The sequence below is a fragment of the Ranitomeya variabilis genome, chromosome 2, assembly GCF_051348905.1.
Source record: "Ranitomeya variabilis isolate aRanVar5 chromosome 2, aRanVar5.hap1, whole genome shotgun sequence".
NCBI lineage: Eukaryota > Metazoa > Chordata > Amphibia > Anura > Dendrobatidae > Ranitomeya > Ranitomeya variabilis.
This window is the reverse complement of record NC_135233.1, coordinates 432,869,454-432,897,348: the sequence shown is the minus strand read 5'-3', so window position 1 is coordinate 432,897,348 and position 27,895 is coordinate 432,869,454. Positions and strand designations below refer to the sequence as shown.

General features: G+C 45.9%; 1 protein-coding gene across 4 annotated transcripts in view; it reads right to left on the bottom strand.

Moving 5' to 3' along the window:
* Positions 1 to 15,293, bottom strand: part of LDLRAD3 (low density lipoprotein receptor class A domain containing 3) — a 143,616-nt gene extending 128,323 nt beyond the window's left edge. For 2 of the 4 annotated variants that reach the window (XR_013221465.1, XM_077287031.1), the window contains exon 1: positions 14,995 to 15,254. Coding sequence is in view for 2 of the 4 variants with exons in the window: in XM_077287031.1 (XP_077143146.1) it covers positions 14,995 to 15,097 (103 nt within the window). In the remaining 2 variants the exon portion in view is untranslated. Of the gene's footprint in view, positions 1 to 14,994 lie in introns of all 4 variants that reach the window. The other 2 variants (XR_013221466.1, XM_077287032.1) reach the window with 2 other exon arrangements.
* Positions 15,294 to 27,895: the final 12,602 nt, after the last annotated feature.

Genomic DNA, 27,895 nt, shown 5'->3' with positions numbered 1-27,895 from the left:
AGCGACGCTGCAGCGATCTAGACAACGATGCCGATCGCTGCAGTGTCGCTGTGTGGTCGCTGGAGAGCTGTCACACAGACAGCTCTCCAGCGACCAACGATGCCGAAGTCCCCGGGTAACCAGGGTAAACATCGGGTTACTAAGTGCAGGGCCGCGCTTAGTAACCCGATGTTTACCCTGGTTACCAGTGAAGACATCGCTGAATCAGCGTCACACACGCCGACTCAGCGATGTCTGCGGGAGATCCAGCGACGAAATCTCTCCATGAATGATCAAACATGTGCCGTCTCTGAACCCGTGTGACCACCGACAAAAGCCGGGCTGATACACAGCCGGGATCCTGATGTTTAGCCCCTAGATGTACAGTCAGTCAATCCATCCATATGCAAAAAAATAATATATATTATATTAAAATAAGGGCCATACAGGAAAAACCTTGACCTGACGGAAAAATGTAAAGAGCCAGAGGCAATTTTCATCACCCCAACTGTTGATGAAGGGGCCTATCTTTGTGACAAGTTCCATTTTTTTATTTTTTGGCTTTCCCATTGATAAACTTTTTTATACTGATTGACATCTGATAACCCAGTGATCGGCTTCACACATCCATACTTAAGGGTTTGCCATGTCCAGACCGGCTGCAGGACTCTTAACCTGAACTTAAAAGGCTTACAGGTATATATGGGGCTATTAAGTTTGGATCAGGAGATCTGCAACCGGTCCATACATTGAGGGCCACACAAAGACCATGAGGATCAGGAGACCCGCAGATGGTCCAGACATTGAGGTCTACACAAAGACCATGAGGATCAGGAGACCTGCAGATGGTCCAGAGATTGAGGTCCACACAGACTGCAAGGATCAGGAGACACGCAGATGATCCAGACATTGAGGTCTACAAAAGACTGTGAGGATCAGAAGACACGCAGATGATCCAGACATTGAGGTCCACACAAAGACTGTGAGGATCAGGAGACACGCAGATGATCCAGACATTGAGGTCTACAAAAGACTGTGAGGATCAGAAGACACGCAGATGATCCAGACATTGAGCTCTACACAAAGACTGTGAGGATCAGGAGACCTGCAGATGGTCCAGACATTGAGGTCTACACAAAGACTGTGAGGATCAGGAGACCTGCAGATGGTCCAGACATTGAGGTCTACACAAAGACCGTAAGGATATGTGCACATGATCAGTAAACATTGTGGGTTGGACCCTTGTTCAGCGTTCAACCCACAGCGTCTAGATGTTACAGCATAGTGGATGGGATTTTAAGAAACCCCATGCCCACTACGCATCCAGAGACGCTTGCGGCTCACCTGCAGAGACAGACATGCAGAGCGTCTCTCCAGACCGCAGCATATCAATTTCTCTTGCGGAGATCCGAGTCTCCACAAGAGAAATTTTGCCCATAAAATGTATTGGACGCGGTGAATCAGCACAGATCAGTGAGCACATGCGGATTCACCTGCGATCACTGGCTGGCAGCGCTTTGGACGCAGCGAACATGGTCCAGACATTAAAGTCTACACAAAGACCTTGAGGATCAGGAGACCCGCAGCTGGTCCAGACACTAAGGTCCACACAGACTCTCTCCAGTGTAAGTAAGAGGCTATACTGTCAGCTGCCAGAAGGGGAAGGAGTTTGATTCTATCCAGAAAAAGCTGTATTTCTTGCTGGCAAATTACTATACATTAGCATCCATTAAGGACTTGTGGTACAAAATTGATTCGTGTGATATAATACCCTCTTAAATTCAGAATTCCCCTTATTTTTTTTTATTAAGAAAAAGTAGTTTTAATAGAGGAAATAAATAATTGGTATAGCCATGAATTAAAAGCACTATACACTGGCAGCTAGCATCATGTAGGGGTACCAAGAAAAACAAGTTCACGTCTGTAATTACCAAACTCTAACCCCAAGACGTTGCTGTTGAGCCATTAATAACTTTCCTCCCTTCCTCTGGGTGAAGGTCGGGAGGTGCACAGACCTTTAATAAATAAGCAGCTTCTCATTTTCTCGGAGGTTTTTCCTTTAGCTTTTACAAGTTCTGCTTCATAGGAACCTTAACTCAGAGGCACCAATATTGTATCTGCTATTTCTAAGTAGTAATAAAAGGACTAAAAACGTGCCCGCGGGACTTCCACAGCGTATCCCTACATTTTGCTGACATGACGAGGACCACCGTCACTCTCTCTGGTATATTACAGCAGACCTCGTTGACCGCCACACGATTGCCGTCGGATAACAACATGAGTCATTGCTGCACATTTTCCATAACTGGAGAAACTAGTAAAAGGGCAGGTATATATGAGCAAAAACAAACAAACTCCAGCTTGCCGTAATCCAGGAGTTAGTGGTGGAGTAGAGCTATTCAGCTCAGTAAGAGAATTTGTAGCACAGTGATAACCGTATTTCAGAAAACCGTGCGAACAATCGGTCATTCCCTTTCCACAAAAATTCCTTGGAGCTCATGTAAGGCCACCCAAAGACCCAGATCAGACAGACTTCATATTGATTTTTGCTCTCGATTTTGCACTAAAAATCCACAATTACGGGATCACTCACTTTTCCTACGCAGATAGTCAAACCCATACAAAGGCTACTATGCCGTGCACTTGAGGATTATCGTCTAGAACCGCTCAGTTCCGCATTGGAAGCGATCGGTGCTAATGACGTTACGACCACCCAACCTTGCCAAGTCATGGGCACGATGTGTAAATTTTGTGCATGTGTTCTATCCTAATAAAAAAGGATCTGTGCTTGATACCTATAGCAGATACGAGGACGAAGCATCTAGACATCAAAAAAGAGGAGGATGAATACTGTCACAAAATGTTGGACATGTATATTGGCAAAGCGTATGCCAAAGTTACCCTTTGGGTCACTGCTGGGTAAATAGGGCATTATGGACCAGTTTGATGTATGGGTCAGGAGCTTTTCGGGCACATACACTAAATTAGCAACAACGCCTAAAACTGTATAGGTGACCCTATAGGTGCCCAAGATCAGACCTAAGCTAAGTGTATGGGGAATTACTGACAGACACATGATATCGGGATAAAGAACAGTCGGACATGTTGAATTTTAACGCCCGATATAAGCCGCACATATGCACGCTCGGTCGATCCGAACATTCATGTGTACGGGGCCTGGGTGGGTAGGGATTGAGCTCTGTAGATTTCTGCACCGGGCGTTAACCACATACGATCTTTTTCTATATTTTTCACAGAATGGAACAGTTGGAAGGGACCTCCTGGGTCATCTGGTCCAACCCCCTGCTAAAAGCAGGATTCACTAAATCATCCCAGACAGACATTTTTAATCATGGCTGACATGTAATTTTTTCCCCAGGCAAAACCTTTACATCCCGGTAAATTGTACAAACTGCAGCCCAAAATTCTGACGTGTACAACGATTTCTAACGGTGGCCATTCTTCACATTTACTAGTCTTTATTTCCAGGCTGTAGGAGCCGGAGATCGTCGTTAATGTAAAATAAACTGATTTGCGAGTCATAATTCAGGATCAGAGGTGGAACGTAGAGATACACAATTACACTTATTACTTGCACACAATCTACCTGGAAATAAGAAATACAATTTTCTTTAATCCACTTAAGTAGGTGCATCTATTCGAGAGGTAGGAGTTTAATTAAAATGACAAGAGTGAGACGCCGGAGGCGCCGTGAAATGTGAACTCATGAGACATCGCGCAGGAGACACGCCGAGGCTTAATGAGGAGCATGAAAACTTCTACGAAATACTGGAGATGGGAACATCGCATAAAACTTTACTCCTTCATGTCCGAGGCACATCACCAGTTTGGAATTGATGAAGCCACGATCTGATGATTCTTAGTCACATTGGATGTGGGAAAAGACAAGTGGCTACCAGTATGGCCATTATTACAGCTGGTTACTCAGCTTTCCCAGCATCCTGGAAAAGGAACAAGCAATCTGGCGGCAGGGGAGGCATCACTGGTCAATTTGGGAAAGATGGAGGACGACTTCTAAAATACGATTTTACACAGTTTCCGTCAAAGCTGGACACTATCACGGCTGCAATTACAATTTCTATCTTTATGGGTACAGGAAAGATAAATATCTTGGTACCGTGTTAGCCAGTAGATAGAAAAATATTTAGAATTGAGAGTCCTAAGTGGTTGATACCTTTTAATGGCTAACTGAAAAGATGGTAACAAATTGCTAGCTTTTCTCAATTCTAAATATTTTTCTATCTTTATGGGAAAATTCTTGAATGGTTTCACCAAACGACAAAACTTTTGGGAGACATCTTTTATGCTTTACCAGGATGCCATACTGGTGACGTAGCTCCGCATACCTGGGTCAACGGGCCACTCAGGAATCAGAGAAGATTGTGTGACGGCCCCTTTAAGAGCTCTAAAAGATGAAGGATTACAGAGAATCCATTGCAAAATCCTCGTGTTACACGCAGCATTCATCTGGATTTCTCGCAGAATTCACCTTTCACAATGGAAAAGGTCCAGAATATTTCTGCAGCGGATCGTTGATGCAAATTCATAGCAATACCAACGTTAGATGCACATTTTTCCGGCGGTTTATTCTGTATATTTCCCTTCCACTATGTATCAAAAAGTTGGGGAAAAAAAAAATAAATCACAGTATGCCATTTTTATGAGAAGTTTCCCCTACAAGTAAAAGAGTCATTCATGCAGTGATTAAATCAGTCGGCAGCGCAACACCGAACGTTAAAACACAATGTGCTGCCGACTTCATGCATACGAAATGAGGACAGGGATCTGTTCTGTTCCCCTAGTCTGTCGGCCGATGTTAACAGGACGTCAAATGAGCTCGACGTATTTTGCCAATCGGTGGCCTTTCTCAGCAGAAAATGTATAAATGGGCGTGAAATGCCGCTTGATGCACACGAGCTGATCAACGATATACAAGCCTGTGCTCATTTAGTGGTCCGTCATGAACTGGACAGTTAATAGTATTGATGTGTCCCCGTACAGCGTGCATGCATATTGTCGGCAGCAATCCTTGCTTACACAGGGCGTGATGGTTTAATAGACCGCAGAAACGACCCAATCAGTGGGCAAACCAGTGTTTTCCTCATTCGAATTCTGATTGGCGGCATGTTTACACGGGAACATTCGATTTTAGGAATGTTTTCTGATTTTCAGAGGAGGTAAGCAAGTGCAGACAAGTCGAACAATAAGGTTCAGCCAAAAAATAAATAATAGTCGCTTCTGTGTACAAGAGACAATTACATCTGACAACAATGTCTGAAAGATGCATTGTTCACCGCCTGCCATGCAGCGCCATTTCCTTCCCAGAGGGGACAGGATTCAGACAGTTTCCATGTAAGAATCAGGTTACATCGAAGGAAACCGAACAGCAGCGATGACGACGGCTCCTTCTTGGGCCCGAGGTGGACAGTGACGGAAACCAAAGATATCGGAGTATTATTATATATAGTTATTACAGGACAGCGCGTCAGAACACGAAAGCAAGAGAAATCCGCTGCAGTCAGGGAAAAGACTCCGCCAGCATTGGGAAACCCTGAGCCCCAAAGTGTAGGCGCACAGTACTATAAGTCACAGCAAGCTCAAGACTTGTTCATGGTTAAAAAAAAAAAAAAAAAAAAAAGACACAGATGGAACAAAACAGAGGGCAAATAGTATCTGTGGGATCCTTCACTATCGGGATTGATGAGTGCCACAGATAGGACATGCCAACACAGGTGCTCGGTGCACCCTTGGGAAGACCAAGCAGTTTTGTGCACCCTCCTATCCAGAGCCAGATCGAAGGGAGACAGATAGAAAACAAGAGGATAGGAACAGATTCACATGAAGTTACTTCTTGCACATGAATTAATTATTTTCCCAGGGCATATTCAATTGTCATCAAGTAGGTGTGAAGTGGCGCTGATCCAATTGGCCACACCAAGGGTGCACTGAGCGCCTGTGCTTGGTTTGTACGGTCATTTTGTGCCCAAACACCACGCTTTGTTTGGAGAGAATCTCAGGAAAGGTTTCAGGTGTTTTTTTTTTTTCATTTTATCCCTAGACCGCCACTACTAGCATCCTTCGCTGCTCCTGTACTTTCCATAGTATTCCTTACCCCTAATTTTGATGGCAAAGTTGGTCTTAAAGCTTTTCCATTTGCAAATTACCATTCAGACGCAGACGAAGACACCATTTACAGAAATGTAGCTTGCCTTGCACTAATCCCACCCATTGTGCTTTTACTGAAGCCCCGAACGACGGGGTATGTCATCCTTGAAGCTTTCCAAAATCCAACGTTTGTGCCACGGACATCAATTCCACAGCAAGGACAGTCGGCTCCACTATGAAAGTGCTGGGACGGCAAAAGAACAGTTTAAATAGGGCTCGGACATGAGGCACCCTGTCCTCGGAGACGTTGATCAAATATTGGAGGAAAAGTTTAGCAAATTTCTAATATACTTTGTCCTACGAATCATTTCTCGGCCTTGGGCTCATGATTAGAAAGTAGTATGAGACCAAAGCAGGAACGAGATTGGTGATACAAAGTAAATGAAAGATTTGCAAATCTTTTCTTCACTATGGCTTGATAGGCTTCTCAGAGGACAGTGTTCCCTATGGAAGGCTTTCCTAAAATCCTGTGCATGCAGCACCATGCTGCACAGTGAACAGAAGTGCATGTGCCCCGACATTAGACGTCAATGGTGCATGCGCAAGATTATAGAAAGCCTTTGCATCAGGCGGCCTGTCATTTGAGATGTTGATCAAGCCATATTGAAGAGAAGTTTTGCAAATTTCTAATGTTCTTTGTCTTTCCAATCACGTTCCTTTGTTTTGGAGATATTTTATTTGTAATCTATGGTCTTTTATTTTTTTTTTTTTTGCAACTGCTGGACAAACCCGATAAAGGCTGTACTTGCTCCACATGTTAGGAGCCGGAACTTGGCACACATTTCCTAGATACTCGGGCAGACTGGCTCTGCTCACGTCACACTTCACCCTGGTCCATTTTGACGTCCATACATGTAGGGATCTTACCCAAATTCTAAATACCCCGGCAGCCCCAGATCGGTGAATACGAGGGAAAGGTTATATGCAGTTTGGCCCGAGTACCATTATTTGCACAGGAGAAGTGATGACAGGTATGTAGCGTCAGGCGTCTGTCTCGTGCGTGCTTTGCACAGACGGTATTCTACCTGCCGGGTTACATTCTGCACCACTTTAAATCCTAAAATCACAAACGCCTTGATATCTGTAATCTCACAGTGTGCGTGTCTGCCACAGGCGCAGAATTCGGTGCACTGCCTGCTGGATTCATTGGATGGGCAAATTACTGCAGACGTTAGGAGCCAGCTAGGCCACGATTTACTAATCTTACACTTCCACCAATACTAACAGTGCGGTCCCAAATACTTTCAATATCAGTGTTTCATAGGCCTTAGGAGTGGCATCATTTTTTTTTCTAAATCAAGGCTTGTGCCATATTTCTATTAAATTAATTTATCCTTAAAAAAAAGAAAAAAAAAAGCTAATTACAGCTCCATCTTTTTAAGGCCCCAAAGGTCTAAGCATCATTTGTCCTGACATAGTTTCCTTATTCCACAGCAAATGCAGGGTACGTTAGGATAAACCGGGCAGCTCAGATCTCATCCACGTGTCCCAGAAAGAAGAGACATAAGGAAGACTCCTCAGTCTGATGGAGACGACCGGTCCATGTATTATAAGGAACGCCAATTATATGACTGTAATACCACATCCGGCCTACAGTGGCCGCTGCAGGGAAACAGCAGAGAAGCCAGACACTTGGTGATCGACTGATCGCTGAACCAGATTCTGATCTTAGATCTTTCCTAAAGCAACTTTGTCATCGAGACGATTCGGTCTGGCTCCTGAAACCCTCTGCGATCATCTCATGCCACAGTAGTAGGCTGCCGATGAATCCACACTTCCCCTGGAGAAAAGGAAAATTAGCCTGTCCTGTTGAAAATGGTTTCAGTTCTGCAGGTAGGATATGATCACATTGATAGACATTTTTGTTAGAAAAGTTTCAGTAAAACTTCCATCTTACTCACTGAAATTCCTCATGTTTGAAAAAAATTGGAGTCCAGCGGGCGGTCCTAAATCTGCCCCAATGTGTTCCAAACTTTGACCCATTTCTCACCAAGGTCTAGCCACAAAACACAGGTAGATCTGCCCAAACGATCCCTCCAAAGAAAAGCAGTTTGTAGCATCACACACACACACATTACAGAACATGTAATGTAATATCTGACTGTAATAGTAAAATAATAAATATATATTTTTATTATATCTCACAGTCACGAACCCCTCGCCCCCATGACAGATTTGTAAACCTTGCTCCAAGTTTTATTGAGGCAGCAAAATTGGTTGTAAATTACGAATGGCTGCAGATCAATAACCAAAGACGATTTACAGAGACAAGCTGCCGGCCAGTCTGTATTATTACAAGGAGGCGCTTCTGTCCGACGGGCAGGAAGGAAGCAAAAAAGTAAATAATCCCAGGGATTAAAACAAACTGATGTCCAATGGCCGAATCCCAGGGCAGCAGCGGATAATCCCGACCTTATACTGACATAGTGACGGCTGCTGTAATACAACATATTGTAAGGCTTTATACGGACGTCACGAATATTAAATCTTACCACTTACACAATAATATACCAGCGATGGCTGTAAGCATGGCAGAAAACAAGCACAGCCGAGGAGATGGCAGCGGAAGGAAGGGAAATAAAGCCAAATTCATGGGAAGAGTTGTGCTAAACCCACTAAACCCTGTACACCCCCCGGGACATGCGCCACGTGCAGCCAAAGGCTCCTATTCAGCAGTCAGTGTTCAAGAAGGCCCAACCTGTCGTCGGATGTTAATATCCGGGAAAACTCCTGCTGGGGTGCGAAAAGAAATTTACCTATACATATTAAAAGATAGGCAACTCTACAGTCCCCCCCACCCCGCCCGGCATGCCGGTATTCAGTCCCTGCCCCGCAGGCCGCTATTCAGTTCCCGCCCCACAGGACGCTATTCAGTCCCTGCCCCACGAGACGCTATTCAGTCCCTGCCCCACGGGACGCTATTCAGTCCCTGCCCCACGGGACGCTATTCAGTCCCTGCCCCACGGGACGCTATTCAGTCCCTGCCCCACGGGACGCTATTCAGTCCCCGCCCCACGGGACGCTATTCAGTCCCCGCCCCACGGGACGCTATTCAGTCCCCGCCCCACGGGACGCTATTCAGTCCCCGCCCCACGGGACGCTATTCAGTCCCCGCCCCACGGGACGCTATTCAGTCCCTGCCCCACAGGACGCTATTCAGTCCCTGCCCACCTTGCCTGACAGAGCAGTGTGATATCTCAGCTGCAAAAAGGACACCAAGGAGTCGTCAGTTTAGATTAGGTGGGCAGAGGTTGAGTTTAACCTTTCAAGTAGAGTTATACAACCATTATGGCATGGATTATCAAAGTAAGTACATCAGTCTCATCCAGTCCAAGATTTATTTATTGATGCATCCCATTTATATTGTGAAAGGTGATAACAAATCCACTTAACACCTTGATCCTTTTGTTTTCAGGGGAGATAAGTGGCTGACAGGTGTCTGGTGGCAACTTTCGCCCGTCCATTTTGTGTGTCCAATTGTGTGGATTTTGCTGCAGATTTACGACCGATTTTACTTGGACGGCATTTTACAAACCCTCTATGCAAGTTTTTGTGTTATAAAATAAAAAGTTTCAGATTATGGCACACACCATATTTGCACAATAATTTGTGACTTTAAACCTGTTCCGCTAGTTATGCCATTTTTCTATAAAGTGGACAGAGCTTGGCGAGAGGGGACCTAGCTTATCACCACGTGACAATGTATGCTGTATCCAAAATCTACGACAGATCGTTGATGGCACAGATTTGATATTAGGGCTCATTCACACATCCAGATATCACGGTCCAATTACGGACTGCAACAATGAACAGAGTGGCTGGCTGATCTCCTGATCTAAACTAAACAGTCTCATAGGCATATATGTGGCTGTCAAGCTCAGGACTGGAGACCTGCTATAGGTCCGAGCATTGCGATCTCGGACTGTGGACTGTGATAGATGGACATCTGAATGAGGCATTAAAGGGAACCTGTCAACCCCCCCCCCCCCCCCCCAGGCATTATTAACTAAAAGAGCCACCTTGTGCAGCAGTAATGCTGCATTCTGACAAGGTGGCTCTTTTAGTTCTGGGTGCTGTAATTGCTGAAATACTCAGTTTTGTTATTTGTCCAAAATACCTTGTCTTCAGTCAAGGAGGCAGGCCTTTCCCCCCTGCTTCAGACGCCGCACAGCCGTCAGTCATGTCTTCTTGGCGCCGGGCGCCGCCTCCTCCTCACCGCTGTTTTGAAATCTGCCGGCGCCTGCGCTCTTTTCTTCTGCTTTGGGCAGGCGCAGTGAACGCTGCCCGTCTTTCATCATATGCAGTCTCGTGACTGCGCCTGTGCGGCCACCCTGCTTGTGAATCCCAGCCCCGCAGTGACTTATGATTTATTCACACTGCGGGGCTGGGAATCATAGGCAGGGCGGCCGCACAGGCGCAGTTACCGAGACTGGCGCCGGCAGATTTCAAAACAGCGGTGAGGAGGCGGCGCCCGGCGCCAAGAAGACATGACTGACGGCTGTGCGGCGTCTGAAGCAGGGGAGAAAGGCCTGCCTCCTTGACTGAAGACAAGGTATTTTGGACAAATAACAAAACTGATTATTTTGGCAATTACAGCACCCAGAACTAAAAGAGCCACCTTGTCAGAATGCAGCATTACTGCTGCACAAGGTGGCTCTTTTAGTTAAAAACGCCTGGGGGGACAGGTTCCCTTTAAGGTGCACGGACAGTCCAAAAATGTGCCAAATTTATTAAAAATGCGTGCGGTCCATAGGGCCAAGACTATTGATAAATTCCATCCTTGGTCAATGTGGCAAAACACTAATCTGAACAATTCTATTAAATTACATATTTCTGGGTGCTATCAGTTTTGCATTTGAACCAGTCCTTATAATAAAAGAGAAGGAAACAAAGTATATAAATGCAAAGTGATCCTATATAAGGATAATGGTGGGTAGCAAAAAGGTTTGGGATTTTTTTTTTGGGGGGGGGTTGCTTTAGGACAGTAGAAACGGGGAATCAACGTGTCCCAGCAACTATTGAAGAGATTACTTGATCTTCCACCATACCAGAAACATTTATTCTCTTTTGTTTGTAAACATCCAGTACAAGTTGTTTCACATTTACTAACAGTAACTGCACTTTCAGGAAACTTTTGCCATAGGAAATAATTGTTGGGATCCAGGTGTGGTGGTGGAGGAGATCACAGAAAATTGCCTGCACCAGATACAATTGTATCACATCAGCAGTTTTAGCTTCTGGATACAAACAAGAACTATTCAAATCACCAAATCACTGACAGTAACAAAAAAAAAAATAAAGATGAAATTGCAAAAATAATTATAAATTAAAGTGTTAAGCCTTGTCTTCGGTCTCCAGAGAGAACAGGATGGCATAAATGGTGCAAGAATTAATTCCCGGAAAATAAAGTAATACAAAAGCCTCATTATATTTTAACCTGACATTTACAAGGCTTCGCCCTCAGATGGAGGCGCTGCCAGCAGGACTTGCTGCCTCCATATCTCTGCTTTACTTTACTTGCTTGGAACTTTTTCACATGATATAGAAACTATAGTTTCTATAGGAGATGAAAGTATTTCACCAGCTGAATGCCTCCCTCCCCCCTGCGGCCAGATGTGCTAATAATGCGGGGGTCCGAGTGATAACCCACAGCCTAGGGGGGGGCGACAAGCTAAACAAATACAGGCCGCTCTAGTAATGTACATAGGAAAGGACAGACAGACACCCCAGTGACGGAAGTGAGGGTAGAAACGAGCAGACACCCCAGTATAGGAAGCACAGGGACACGAGCAGACACCCCAGTGTAGGAAGTGAGGGTAGAAACGAGCAGACACCCCAGTGTAGGAAGTGAGGGTAGAAACGAGCAGACACCCCAGTGTAGGAAGTGAGGGTAGAAACGAGCAGACACCCCAGTGTAGGAAGTGAGGGTAGAAACGAGCAGACACCCCAGTGTAGGAAGTGAGGGTAGAAACGAGCAGACACCCCAGTGTAGGAAGTGAGGGTAGAAACGAGCAGACACACCAGTATAGGGAGTACAGGGACACGAGCAGACACCCCAGTGTAGGAAGTGAGGGTAGAAATGAGCAGACACCCCAGTGTAGGAAGTGAGGGTAGAAACGAGCAGACACCCCAGTGTAGGAAGTGAGGGTAGAAACGAGCAGACACCCCAGTGTAGGAAGTGAGGGTAGAAACGAGAACACCCCAGTATAGGGAGCACAGGGACACGAGCAGACACCCCAGTGTAGGAAGTGAGGGTAGAAATGAGCAGACACCCCAGTGTAGGAAGTGAGGGTAGAAACGAGCAGACACCCCAGTGTAGGAAGTGAGGGTAGAAACGAGCAGACACCCCAGTGTAGGAAGTGAGGGTAGAAACGAGCAGACACCCCAGTGTAGGAAGTGAGGGTAGAAACGAGCAGACACCCCAGTGTAGGAAGTGAGGGTAGAAACGAGCAGACACCCCAGTGTAGGAAGTGAGTGTAGAAACGAGCAGACACCCCAGTGTAGGAAGTGAGTGTAGAAACGAGCAGACACCCCAGTGTAGGAAGTGAGGGTAGAAACGAGCAGACACCCCAGTGTAGGAAGTGAGGGTAGAAACGAGCAGACACCCCAGTGTAGGAAGTGAGGGTAGAAATGAGCAGACACCCCAGTGTAGGAAGTGAGGGTAGAAACGAGCACACCCCAGTGTAGGAAGTGAGGGTAGAAACGAGCAGACACCCCAGTGTAGGAAGTGAGGGTAGAAACGAGCAGACACCCCAGTGTAGGAAGTGAGGGTAGAAACGAGCAGACACCCCAGTGTAGGAAGTGAGGGTAGAAACGAGCAGACACCCCAGTGTAGGAAGTGAGGGTAGAAACGAGCAGACACCCCAGTGTAGGGAGCACCGGGAAACGAGCAAACAACCCAGCATAAGGGAGCCAGGATGGTGGGGAGGGCAAAAGACACTCCTGCATCAGAGAGAGGGGGAAAAAAAAAACTGAGCAGGCACCCCAGTGTAAAGAGCAGGAGAAAGGCAGACATCCAAGTGTAAGGAAGCAGAGGAGAGGGGACAAGCAGTCACCCCATAATAAGAGAGTGCAGGTGGAAATGAGCAGACACCCTAGTATAGCGAGTAGACGAAAAGGCAGATACCTCAGTGTAAGGGAGCGGGGGAGAGCAGACACCCCAGCGTAAGGAAGCGGAGGAGAAAGGGAGCAGACACCCCAGGGTAAGGGAGCGGGGAAGAGCAGACAACCCAGTGTAAGGCAGCGGTGGAGAAAGGGAGCAGACACCCCAGCATATTGGAGCAAGGGGGGGGGGGTGAACAGATACCACAGTGTAAGGAAGCGGTGGAGAAAGGGAGCAGACACCCCAGCATATTGGAGCAAGGGGGGGTGAACAGATACCACAGTGTAAGTAAGCGGTGGAGAAAGGGAGAAGACACCCCAGAGGAAGGGAAAAAGAATGCAGACACCCCAGTTGAAGGGTGTGGGGGGGGGGAAGAAAGCAGACACTCCAGTGTAATGGAGTGGAAAGGAAATGGGCAGACACCCCCAGAATAAGGCACTGGGGGTAAAAGGGCAGGACCCCAGCATAAGGGAGCAGTGGGGGACACGAGCAACACCCCCCCCCCCAGCATAAGGGAGAGGAGCAGACATCCCAGCAGGGCTGTGGAGTCGGTAAGACAAACCTCAGTGTCCTCAATTTCCCTGCCCCCGACTAAACAGCCCCGGTCACTGCTGACCATGTATATAAAGTGCAGCACAGATTCATCTAAACTAAAAGCCCGGATCCTGAGATCCAGAACAGAGCAGACATTTATAGGACATTTCATACTTTCCCCAAATTCACAGCACATCCTGCATTGTATTATGGTACCCAATGTATTATATATTTTAGGAGTCGGTCCATTTTATACCAACTCCACGTCTCCGAAGCCCTGCACCCCAGTATAGTGAAGCACGGGGGAAAGAGCAGACACCCCAACGTATGGTATTGGGAGAAGAAAAGAGCAGACTCCCCAGTATAGATACTGAGGAAATGAGCAGAGACCCCCAAGGACCATATATATAAGAACACGCAAAAAAAACACAACACCACTTGTCTAAAATAACAGACTTCACTATGAAGACGACGTCCCTCCTGCATAAATATAATAAATCAGACATCCCAAACTACAGAGTGGGTGCAGACAAGGGTCCGGCTCTCTAGCCGTTGCCAAACTACAACTCCCAGCACACCCTGCCACAACTCCATGCAGCTTCTGTGTCCATAGGTATGTCATGGGTGTCTGTGGCGGATGCAGAGAGATCACCGAGCAGCTTGTACGGACAGTGACATAATTGGGGGGAATCTTCCCTCTTCAGGGTGTGCAGAATATCTGTGCCCTGAGGTGAAACACTACAACTCCCAGCATGCAGACCACCAGGACTCCTCATGCCAGCTCCACCAAAACACAACTTGATTCTGCCATCACTATTAGTTTGGACCCCAAAATACAGAAATTCATCAGTTCTCCCTAATCAGACCCTGAATTAGTACAAAATCCCCTAAAATCCAGAACTGGAGGGGGGAGAGAAACTCTCCAGCATGAAGTATCCAGATGTAAACACCAGCAGAGCGCCCCCTATGTCACATAGAATGATAGTGCAGCCCCCATATGTACAGGGGATGCCAGTGATGGGGGGCAGGGCCCTGGTGCAGGTCTGTGGGGGCCACACAGGACAACAACAAAGAGGAGGGGCTCCCAGGAGCACGTGACACAGGTGGGAGGGGTGAGGAACAAAAGTAAGTGCCCCCCATCCCTGTCATGGACGCCCCTCTCCCCTCATATCAGTGCATTAGTGTTTACTCACCCACTGAGCCCAACATGAGACACAGGAGCCACATGTCCCGGAATGCAGGGGCGGCCCGGCCTCTCCTGGGGGGCACACACCGCCCGGGCACAGCTCTCTCCATTCAGCAGAGCCGCAGCCCGGGACTCATCGTGCCCTTCCCCTGGAAGCAGATCCCCCGTGTGACACGGCCAGTGTGTACGTGCGAGCCTGACATGCGCAGTGAGGCGGCAGCGCCTGCATCTACAGTACCCAGCGCCGCACCATGTGATGCACCCGGCTGTAACCTACACTATAGAAACGCCTCGCCGTAGCAACCAATCAGAGCGCGCCTTTCATTCTTAAAACCGCCCTGGGAAAATAACAAGTCAATTCTGATTGGTTGCTACGGGCAACAGAGGCCTAGACTCCATTAAAAGCCTAATTGTACAAACTTTGGCCACTAAAATCAGATTTGTATTTTTTTTTTATTTACGCGTTATGACGCGTTCTGTTTTACGGTATTGTAAAAAAAAATAGCAAAAATTCAAAATGGGGTAAAAAAAAAAAATACTACAATTCTGCCATTTTATTTACGATATTCATTGTGTGGTAAAAAAAAATGTGATTCTCCCAGTCAGTACGATCGGGCCAATACCAAACTTGTCCAGTTTTTTTTTTATTATTATTGATTTGATGCTTAAAAAATAAAAAAATGTGAAAAATAAATTGTTTCTGTCGCCATTTTCCGAGACCTAAAACTTTTTTATTTTTCCCTCAGTAGAGCTGGATGATTTTTTTTTGCGTGCCGAACTGTAGTTTTTATTGACACCATTTTGGGATATATGTATTTTTGGAGAGAGTTGCGCACAGCGAAAAACAGCAATTCTGGCGTTTTGATTTATTAATCTTTACAACATTTATTGGACGGGATAAACATTTATCATTTGGTAGACCGAGCCTTTACGGACATGTCCATTCCAAGTGTTCTTTTCTTATTTATTTTCTGAATCGGGGATTGTATTTTTATGGGTTTTTTTATTATCATTTTATTTTACTTTAACTTTTATTTTTACTTCTTTTCAGTCCCCAGTAGAGACTTCTGGTCAGACATCTGCTGACGCATATTTATGAAACATTACAATATTTTATGCATTTGTTTTATGTTTTCACTGTTGTTTTGTATTACTTTTTATGTTAATATTGTTGTAATCCCATCATGCGATTTTTATTAATTACTATTGTTTTCATATACCCCGCTCCTTTCCGCTTGTATTCAGCAATCAGCTTTTCTGATATCAAACACCACAAAATGCAAAATAAATTAAAATAAAAAAAAACTGTAAATGAAAGTTTTCCGAATGCACTGTGGAGTATTTGGTGAGTTTTTGATTATGCAAATTTTCGGCACCTATTAGCTAAATTAGATTTTATTGAGTTTTTTTAGTACATTTTTACGTGTTTTTTTTTGTTTTGTTTTTCACTTTTTTATGCTGCAGTGTTTGCTTCTTTTTTCTATGTCATGTTTTAAATAAGCTGCTTTGTTTTTCATACTTCCTGGTATTTTGCTTTGACAAAGATCTATTGATAATCATGTGCTTTGTGGATTTGAAACCCACTAAGCAACGAAAAATCCTATCCACTTTACTAAAATTGTAAAAAAAAAAAAAAAAAGGCAACATAAAAAACTCACCAAAAACTCCTTGTAGGAACTTAACCCAAAGGCCCAAATTAGCTTCATCCATAAGGATCTAAAATAATAAAATACAAATTATTATCCCTTGTTTTATGCACTTTATGCACCAACAAAAAATTTTAGATGGAGTTTGGATACCTGCGCTTTTTCCTGTACGAGGCAATCGATGGTGTACTCTGCGAAACAGAACAGAAACACCTAACATTGCCGTAACGTCTGGGATCACGTCATGGCGATGTTCTCGGAAGCTATTTATTTTCAAGTTGATTAATGATTTTCTGTCAAAAGGAGACGAGATGAAGTGGAAATTCTGATGAGCACTTTTGTGTCTGCTGGATGACTGGCTGCATGGTTGCATCATGCATCCATGCAGCCTGCCATCTAGATGTAGCAGAGCTGGACCCGTCGAGGAACAAATGGATTAAAAGCATCTCTTCGGAAAGGTGAGGAATATTGTTGGGTTTTTTTACCTCTTTTGTAGATGGCGAGGGCATCGGGGGAATGGGCGAGGTAGTAAGTATGGTTTAAATAAGAATATTAAAGGAGTCGGTGTCACTCTTTCAATTCAAGGACTTTTTTCTGGGTGTCTGTGTTTCCTTACAGTGTGACTAGAAATACTTGGTCTTCAGTCAAGGAGGCCGGCCTTTCCCCCCTGCTTCAGACAGCACACAGCTGTCACTCACATCTTCTTGGCGCCGGGCGCCGCCTCCTCCTCGCCGCTGTTTTGAAATGATCCGGCGCCTGCGCTCTTTTCCCCTGCCTGGTGCAGGCGCAGTGAGCGCTGCCCGTCTTTCTTCATATGCAGTCCAGCTGACTGCGCCTGCGCTGCCGCCCTGCCTGTGAATCCCAGCCCCGCAGTGACTTATGATTTATTCACATTGCGGGGCTGGGATTCACAGGCAGGGCGGCCGCGCAGGCGCAGTCAGCTGGACTGCATATGAGGACAGACGGCCAGCGCTCACTGCGCCTGCACCAGGCAGGGGAAAAGAGCGCAGGCGCCGGCTGATTTCAAAACAGCGGTGAGGAGGAGGCGGCGCCCGGCACCAAGAAGATGTGAGTGACAGCTGTGTGGCGTCTGCAGCAGGGGGGAAAGGCCGGCCTCCTTGACTGAACACCAGGTATTTAGGACAAATTAAAAAGCGGATTATTTCTCTAGTTACAGCACCCAGAACTAAAAGAGCCACCTTGTCAGAATGCAGCATTACTGCTGCACAAGGTGGCTCTTTTAGTTTGAAACAACTGGGGGGGGGGGGGGTGACAGGTTCCCTTTAATATCAGCCCGCAGCTGTCTGCATAGCCTTTGCTGGCTATTAATTATAGGGGGACCCCACATCATTTCTTTAGTCATCATTTTAATAGCCAGTAAAGAAAAGTATACAGCTGTGAGCTGATATTAATAGCCCAGGAAGCTCCGTGGGTATTACCCCCTTTCCCAGACTATAAACATCTGCCCCCAGCCGTCGCCTTGCCCTCTGCTAGTTCCAAAAATTGCGCAGGAGCCCATGCCATTTTTTCCCCCCAAATTAATCTTTTATTAATTAAATACATGTCCAGTAAGCTGCACACACACTGAACTAATTGTATTTGACACTGACATCTGTATATCTACTTATTCTATTTGTATTTACTGTATGTAATCCATCTCTTCTATCCTGTCGGCTCCTGCAGTGATGTTACAGTACACGGCAGATGAATTGCAGGCTTTTCTTCTATATATCTATGTAATATATATATATATATATATATATATATATATACATATATATATATATATATATATATATATATATATATATATATATATATATGTGTGTGTGTGTGTGTGTGTGTGTGTGTGTGTGTGTGTGTCACTTTCATCTACAGGTCCTTCTCAAAAAATTAGCATATAGTGTTAAATTTCATTATTTACCATAATGTAATGATTACAATTAAACTTTCATATACTATAGATTCATTATCCACCAACTGAAATTTGTCAGGTCTTTTATTGTTTTAATACTGATGATTTTGGCATACAACTCCTGATAACCCAAAAAACCTGTCTCAATAAATTAGCATATTTCACCCGACCAATCAAATAAAAGTGTTTTTTAATACCAAACAAAAAAACCATCAAATAATAATGTTCAGTTATGCACTCAATACTTGGTCGGGAATCCTTTGGCAGAAATGACTGCTTCAATGCGGCGTGGCATGGAGGCAATCAGCCTGTGACACTGCTGAGATGTTATGGAGGCCCAGGATGCTTCAATAGCGGCCTTAAGCTCATCCAGAGTGTTGGGTCTTGCGTCTCTCAACTTTCTCTTCACAATATCCCACAGATTCTCTATGGGGTTCAGGTCAGGAGAGTTGGCAGGCCAATTGAGCACAGTAATACCATGGTCAGTAAACCATTTACCAGTGGTTTTGGCACTGTGAGCAGGTGCCAGGTCGTGCTGAAAAATGAAATCTTCATCTCCATAAAGCATTTCAGCCGATGGAAGCATGAAGTGCTCCAAAATCTCCTGATAGCTAGCTGCATTGACCCTGCCCTTGATGAAACACAGTGGACCAACACCAGCAGCTGACATGGCACCCCACACCATCACTGACTGTGGGTACTTGACACTGGACTTCAGGCATTTTGGCATTTCCTTCTCCCCAGTCTTCCTCCAGACTCTGGCACCTTGATTTCCGAATGACATGCAAAATTTGCTTTCATCAGAAAAAAGTACTTGGGACCACTTAGCAACAGTCCAGTGCTGCTTCTCTGTAGCCCAGGTCAGGCGCTTCTGCCGCTGTTTATGGTTCAAAAGTGGCTTTACCTGGGGAATGCGGCACCTGTAGCCCATTTCCTGCACACGCCTGTGCACGGTGGCTCTGGATGTTTCCACACCAGACTCAGTCCACTGCTTCCTCAGGTTCCGGTCACCTCTTCTCGTTGTACAGCGTTTTCTGCCACATTGTTTCCTTCCAACAGACTTACCATTGAGGTGCCTTGATACAGCACTCTGGGAACAGCCTATTTGTTGAGAAATTTCTTTCTGGGTCTTACCCTCTTGCTTGAGGGTGTCAATGATGGCCTTCTTGACATCTGTCAGGTCGCTAGTCTTACCCATGATGGGGGTTTTGAGTAATGAACCAGGCAGGGAGTTTTTAAAAGCCTCAGGTATCTTTTGCATGTGTTTAGAGTTAATTAGTTGATTCAGAAGATTAGGGTAATAGGTCATTTAGAGAACCTTTTCTTGATATGCTAATTTATTGAGACAGGTTTTTTGGGTTATCAGGAGTTGTATGCCAAAATCATCAGTATTAAAACAATAAAAGACCTGACAAATTTCAGTTGGTGGATAATGAATCTATAATATATGAAAGTTTAATTGTAATCATTACATTATGGTAAATAATGAAATTTAACACTATATGCTAATTTTTTGAGAAGGACCTGTATATATCTATGTATTCTATGCGTATATATCTATTCTATGTATTCTATTCTTCTATTCTAAAGGTACCTTCACACTAAGCGACTTTACAACGATAACGATAGCGAACCTTGACGTTGCAGCGTCCTGGATAGCGATATCGTTGTGTTTGACACGCAGCAGCGATCAGGATCCCACTGTGAGATCGCTGGTCGTTGCTGAAAGTCCAGAACTTTATTTCGTCGCTGGATCTCCCGCTGACATCGCTGAGTCGGCGTGTGTGACACGGATCCAGCGATGTCTTCACTGGTAACCAGGGTAAACATCGGGTTACTAAGCGCAGGGCCGCGCTTAGTAACCCGATGTTTACCCTGGTTACCATTGTAAATGTAAAAAAAAAACCACATACTCACATTCCGGTGCCCGGCGTCCGCTTCCCTGCACTCCTCCTGCATCCTGTGTAAGTGCCGGCTGTAAAGCAGAGCAGTGACGTCACCGCTCTGCTCTGTGGGAGATGCCGGAGATGTTCGGCGCTGACACAGGATGCAGGAGGAGTGCAGGGAAGCGGACAACGGGCACCGGAATGTGAGTATGTGGTTTTTTTTTTACTTTTACAATGGTAACCAGGGTAAACATCGGGTTACTAAGCGCGGCCCTGCGCTTAGTAACCCGATGTTTACCCTGGTTACCAGGGGACTTCGGCATCGTTGGTCGCTGGAGAGCTGTCTGTGTGACAGCTCTCCAGCGACCACACAGCGAAGCTGCAGGGATCGGCATCGTTGTCTGTATCGCTGCAGTGTCGCTTAGTGTGAAGCTACCTTAACCTGTCACTCTGTGATACTGTACGCGGCCGATGAATAGCTGGCTTTTATTCTATCTACTGTATCTATCTATCTATCTATCTATCCATTTTGTATATATATGTATATGTTTTGAAGAATATTTCTTTTGAAAACGATGTGTAAATAACTTAATTTCTTTATGTAAATGCTAAAATCGCATTGCAGTCAGATAGCAATCACACTGTATTCAGATGTAAATCGGATGCTAGGTGTGAAAAATCGGATTGTACTCGCATAACAAACGCATGACATTTGCATTACACTTGTCCGACTCTCCTGCATCAAAATTGGACCGATTTTAAAATCGCTAGTGTGATTCCTGCCTTTCAGAAGGACTGCCGGACTATATAACGCGAATGGAGGTTTCCTGACATATGATGCCATAGAACAGAAGGATCAGGCATATTGTAGTTTAACGTGTCCAATTATTTGGACCCACAAAATGTGTGACTTATTCCTCTTCCCTCATTAAAAACAAATGCATGCTCGATCATGCATGTGCATCGAAATGTTAAAATAATAACTGGATGTGTATGTCCATTTTAGCTCAAAGCTACTGAAAAATCTGTGACTGTGCCCCCCCCCCCCCTTATTACATATAATTTGCAGTATGGGTTCTTTTAGGCCCCCTCAAATCGAGGTTCAATTGCAACCACATCACTATTATTATTATTATTTATTTATATAGCACCATTGATTCCATGGTGCTGTACATGAGAAGGGGTTACATCAAATTACAGATATCACTTACAGTAGACAAAGTTACAATGACAGACTGATACAGAGGGGCGAGGACCCTGCCCTTGCGGGCTTACATTCTACAGGATTATGGGGAAGGAGACAGTAGGTTGGGGGTTGCAGGAGCTCCGGTGTTGGTGAGGCAGTAGCTTCGGGAGTGATGAGGAGGCAGCGGGGTCAGTGCAGGCTGTAGGCTTTCCTGAAGAGATGGGTTTTCAGGCTCCGTCTGAGGGATCCAAATGTGGTTGATAGTTGGACGTGTTGGGGCAGAGAATTCCAGAGGATGGGGGATATTCTGGAGAAGTCTTGGAGGCGGTTGGGTGAGGAGCGAATAAGTGTGGAGGAGAGAAGGAGGTCTTGGGAGGACCGGAGATTAAGTGAGGGAAGATATATGGAGATTAGTTCAGAGATATATGGAGGAGACAGGTTATGGATGGCTTTGTAGGTCAGTATTAGTAATTTGAACTGGATACGCTGAGGGAATGGGAGCCAGTGAAGAGATTTGCAGGGGGGGGAAGCGGAGGAGTAGCGAGGAGAGAGATGGATAAGTCGGGCAGCAGAGTTAAGGATGGACTGGAGAGGTGCAAGGGTGTTAGCAGGGAGGCCGCAGAAAAGGATGTTGCAGTAGTCAAGGCGGGAGATGATGAGGGCATGCACAAGCATTTTAGTAGATTGAAGGTTGAGGAAAGGACGGATTCTGGAGATATTTTTGAGCTGGAGGCGACAGGAGGTGGAAAGAGCTTGGATGTGCGGTTTGAAGGACAGGGCACAGTCGAAGGTTACTCCGATGCAGCGGACTTCCGGTACGGGGGAAAGCATGATGTCATTGATTGCGATAGATAGGTCAGGTAAGGAAGATCTGTGGGATGGAGGAAAGATGATGAGTTCAGATTTGTCCACATTGAGTCTAAAGGCCCCGTCACACATAGCGATTTACCAACGATCACGACCAGCGATACGACCTGGCCGTGATCGTTGGTAAGTCGCTGTGTGGTCGCTGGGGAGCTGTCACACAGACAGCTCTCTCCAGCGACCAACGATCAGGGGAACGACTTCGGCATCGTTGAAACTGTCTTCAACGATGCCGAAGTCCCCCTGCAGCACCCGGGTAACCAGGGTAAACATCAGGTTACTAAGCGCAGGGCCGCGCTTAGTAACCCGATGTTTACCCTGGTTACCAAAAAAAACAAACAGTACATACTCACCATCTGATGTCCGTCAGGTCCCTTGCCGTCTGCTTCCCGCTCTGACTGAGTGCCACCGTACAGTGAGAGCAGAGCGCAGCGGTGACGTCACCGCTGTGCTGTACTTTCACTTTCACTTTGCGGCGCTCAGTCAGAGCAGGAAGCAGACGGCAAGGGACCTGACAAACATCAGATGGTGAGTATGTACTGTTTTTTTTTTTTTACATTTACGCTGGTAACCAGGGTAAACATCGGGTTACTAAGCGCGGCCCTGCGCTTAGTAACCCAATGTTTACCCTGGTTACCAGTGAAGACATCGCTGGATCGGTGTCACACACACCGATTCAGCGATGTCAGCGGGACCTCAACGACCAAAAAACGGCCCAGGCCATTCCGACACGACCAGCGATCTCACAGCAGGGGCCTGATCGCTGGTACGTGTCACACATAGCGAGATCGCTACTGAGGTCGCTGTTGCGTCACAAAACTTGTGACTCAGCAGCGATCTCGCTAGCGATCTCGCTATGTGAGACGGGGCCTTGAGGAAGTGAGAGGAGAAGAAGGAGGATATGGCTGATAGGCACTTTGGGATTCTGGACAGCAGAGCGGTGACGTCTGGGCCAGATAGGTAGATCTGAGTGACATCAGCATAGAGGTGGTACTGGAATCCATGGGACTTTATGAGTTGTCCCAAGCCAAGTGTATAGATTGAGAAGAGTAGGGGTCCTAGAACAGAGCCTTGGGGGACTCCAACAGAGAGAGGGTGGGATGAGGAGGTAGTGTGGGAGTGGGAGACGCTGAAAGTGCGGTTGGAAAGGTACGAGGCGATCCAGGATAGGGCGAGGTCTACACCCTGAGGGTTCTATCAAGGAGGTGTTTAAAAAATCCAGATAACAGAAGTTCTGGGCTGGATAAGACCTGATTGCACAAAAAAGTAAGAGATTTTTAATTAAGACTTATTGCAATTTTTGTTATATTTTAGATCCATTGGAGCACAGAAAAACAAACATTTGTGACCTCTCCCTTTAAGGGGAATTGCTTTTTAATATAGTGCGTCTTCGTCCCTATATTATATTATCTGTCCGCCACCCTGTATGTAGGACGGGCAGATCTTTTGCGCAGACACATTACCGAGCCCTCGGTTGTGCTGTAAACAAGATTCATAGTTCTTTGGTACTGCGCAATTTCGAGTTCTCTTTGGAGAAATGACAATATTCTCATTAAATCTCACCGCCCCGGCCCCCGTGTTTATTTCTTGCCGTGAGTTCTGTCTCAGCAGTTTTCCAGGAGTCTAATGGGGCTGAAGCACCCAGCAAATCGCTCGTTATTTGCGAAGACTCTCCCAGAACAATTGCAGAGAGGCAATCAGGCAGACGTTTCGGAGGAGCTGAATGGATGCTTATGAGATCGATAAATGGACGGTCTCGGGAATCGCTCCTCTTGCTTTAAACATAACCGTGAGCCTTCTAACGTCCATTAGTGATAATATCTGGGAGATAAATCCAGCGAAGGGAATCAATAAGTCTTGATGCTTCGGGTCGGAGGGCGGTAACTCTTTCCTTGCTAGTGAAAGTGGAAAAATAAAACTTGAGAACTTGGGTTGACAAGGATTTAGATATTGATGAATGGTCCTTCGGATGGGTCATCTATATCAGGGCACCATTACAATCAGCTGTTCGGAGGATCTATGGTGACGCTAAGTTGAAACACTACAGGTCTGGGCTCAGTTCACATTCACTTCCATGGGAGCTTAGCTGCAGTACCTGAGAATGACCACTGAACAGTGTGTTGCACAGTGCTGTTCTGGCTCCATACACGCCTTAATTGTGGCCACCATGGACCTGCAAATAGCTGACTTATCAACCAAGTGTCAGGTCCGCATGATCGAATATTGATGACCTATCCAAAGAATAAGTCATCAATACGTTCTGGACAAGCCCTTTAAATGGTGGCCAACATCAATACATGCAATTACCCATATGGTAAATTCACACCCAAGGCTGCATAACCCAACCAATATCATTTGGAAATAGCCACGAGGGTAGAGCATATAATATCCTATAAAGGTCCTCTCCCCTAAATCTGGGGGGTCAGAACATATTGACCCATATAACCTCACAGAAATACATGGCAGGGCTCTACCCATATGTGTGTTCCCTCTCCATATCTATAGGGTCGATATTGCACCCTTTCCCTTCACAATTGCAAAGATATGGGGTTGACTCCCAAACTGGCAGTATTTGGTGGTTGTTCGGCCCTGTTTGCACCAGGGGTAGACACAGAGAAGCGCCCCTGATCAAGAACAATATCTGGGCCCTTTACTGTTCAGTAGCTCATCAAAATGCACAATTCAACCTCTTGGGCCCCTGCGTAGCTGTACAGTTTGCCCAATGGTATGTCCGCCCTTGGTTTGCACTTGTATCACTGGTTCAGAGGGCATTTAAAGGAATCCTACATCGTTAAACAACTGAAATCACAGGCTAAAAAAAAATTAGCACAGATTTGAGGGCATGAAGAAAATGAGAAAATTCCTAGTATTCTCTATCTGTAATAAATTTTTTCCAGACTGCTGTTTAAGGGCAAAAAGTGAGAAAAACCAAACAGGCGTGTAAATCGCAGCAAGAACAGAATGCAGTGCATGGACTGGACAGCGACTCTCCCGACCCGAGTGTGAAGGCTGCATAGAAATACACGAAGCTGTCATGCTTGGGTTGGGAGATCCACTGGCCAGTCCGTGCACTACGCTATAATCTCGCTCAGATTTATATGGCTGTCTGCCTGCGCCCTTAGGCTCATGCACTCAACTGACTGACTAACTCAAAAGTGGAGGATAGGGGCAGTGTAACACCCATTGGGCACTTCAGCATTAGGGAACGCCCACTGGGCACTTCAGCATTAGGGAACGCCAACTGGGCACTTCAGCATTAGGGAACGCCCACTGGGCACTTCAGCATTAGGGAACGCCCACTGGGCACTTCAGCATTAGGGAACGCCCACTGGGCACTTCAGTATTAGGGAACGGCCATTGGGCACTTTAGCATTAGGGAACGGCCATTAGGCACTTCAGCATTAGGGAACCCTCACTGGGCACTTTAGCATTAGGGAACACACATTGGGCACTTCAGCATTAGGACACGCCCAATGGGCACTTCAGCATTAGGGAACGCCCACTGGGCACTTCAGTATTAGGGAACGGCCATTGGGCACTTTAGCATTAGGGAACGGCCATTAGGCACTTCAGCATTAGGGAACCCTCACTGGGCACTTTAGCATTAGGGAACACACATTGGGCACTTCAGCATTAGGACACGCCCAATGGGCACTTCAGCATTAGGGAACGCCCACTGGGCACTTCAGTATTAGGGAACGGCCATTGGGCACTTTAGCATTAGGGAACGGCCATTAGGCACTTCAGCATTAGGGAACCCTCACTGGGCACTTTAGCATTAGGGAACACACATTGGGCACTTCAGCATTAGGACACGCCCAATGGGCACTTCAGCATTAGGGAACGCCCACTGGGCACTTCAGCATTAGGAAACACCCACTGGGCACTCCAGCATTAGGACACGCCCAATGGGCACTTCAGCATTAGGAAACACCCACTGGGCACTTGTAGCCACTTCCTATTTGCAGCCATGCTATTAAAATCCTACACAAATAAATTCATACACCTTTCCTGCTTTTGTAATTCTGCTGTCAGCTGTTCTGCAGGATGTAAAACTGCTGACAGAAATCTTTTAAATTATGCTCACCCGGTAAAGATCTTAATCTTAAAGGGGTTGTCAGGGCACTGCTCACGTCCACTTTGGATGTGAAAGGTGACAAAAATGTGACTATTCGACACAGATGGCGAAATACGTACTTATGACCAGCGTTGGATAGGGGTGAGCAGTAACATTGACTTTGGGTGCCCACTGTTCTACTATATGCAAATATTACATCACCATGGTTCACAAATTTGCTTCTATATAACAATAAAATGGGTAGTTTATTTAATGAATGATTAGATATAGAAAGATGGGGGCCCACCGGGGGATTAACCTCTTCTCTGGTGGGCCAGTCCTATCCTGCCCATGATTTTCTATTGCAGCCGTTCTCCGCTATGTGTGTATGCTCAGCCAAGAGATTAGAAGAGCACTTCTAAGAGGTCTTTCTAGGGGTTCAGAAAATTTCCCAAAAAGTTTAGTTACTCCTTATTTATTAAAAAAAAATCTGTGACATTCTCCTGAAGATCAGGAAAATATGTCTGAACCTTGTGTATATCAGTGTAGCAGATATAACAGGTTTATTTTGGAGGAATGTGTGGCCATATATTTTCGGCGATGTTTGTTTCTTTTGGGACCCTTGAAATATGCATATGATCCACAAGCGTCTGGAATATGTTTTCAGGCCCGGAGGAACGGTTTCTCCTTGCTGTTCCCTATTTCCTCTGTAATCCTGTAGTATTGAGAGTTGTGTACCCAGGCAAGGCTTCCTGACCGAACTGCAAGCGAGACCTGGCATTGTGCCCGAGAGCAGCAAAAGTGTCAAAGGAGAGCCAGGATCGGTGTCTGGGTCCGGACTGATGTGGGGCCAGGAACAAGCCGGGCAAACGCTGATTATATTACCTGCGGCTTGTGTCTGTCTCCATTACAGCTGCCCGCTGTGTCATATTAGCTCTGAAATAGAGCAGTCAGCCGCTAACAGGGATGAAATATATTCTCCACTCCCATCTATCATTTTAACTTGTAAATGGAAAGATGGGAGGTTGGGAATTTCATGGTGGCACATACATTGCAGGGGGCAGAGTTCTATAGAAAAAAAAAATCAATCTGGGACCCTGGTGGTTTAAACTAGCACCCCCTCCCACCACACGCACATGGATGCACTTAACATAATTGCCTGGTGATTGCCAACTCCCCTTTTAGATATTATTATCCACAAAGAAGAGTGTTGTGACCGTCAGGCCGGGGTTAAAAGAGCAGTAGAGTTGAGCATAAAGTTTTACAGGACCCTGATTCGGTGTCCACATCAGTGCTCCCCGTCCACCGGACCGGGTCGGTGCCATCATCCCCAGCTGGCACCGACTGGGGCGGT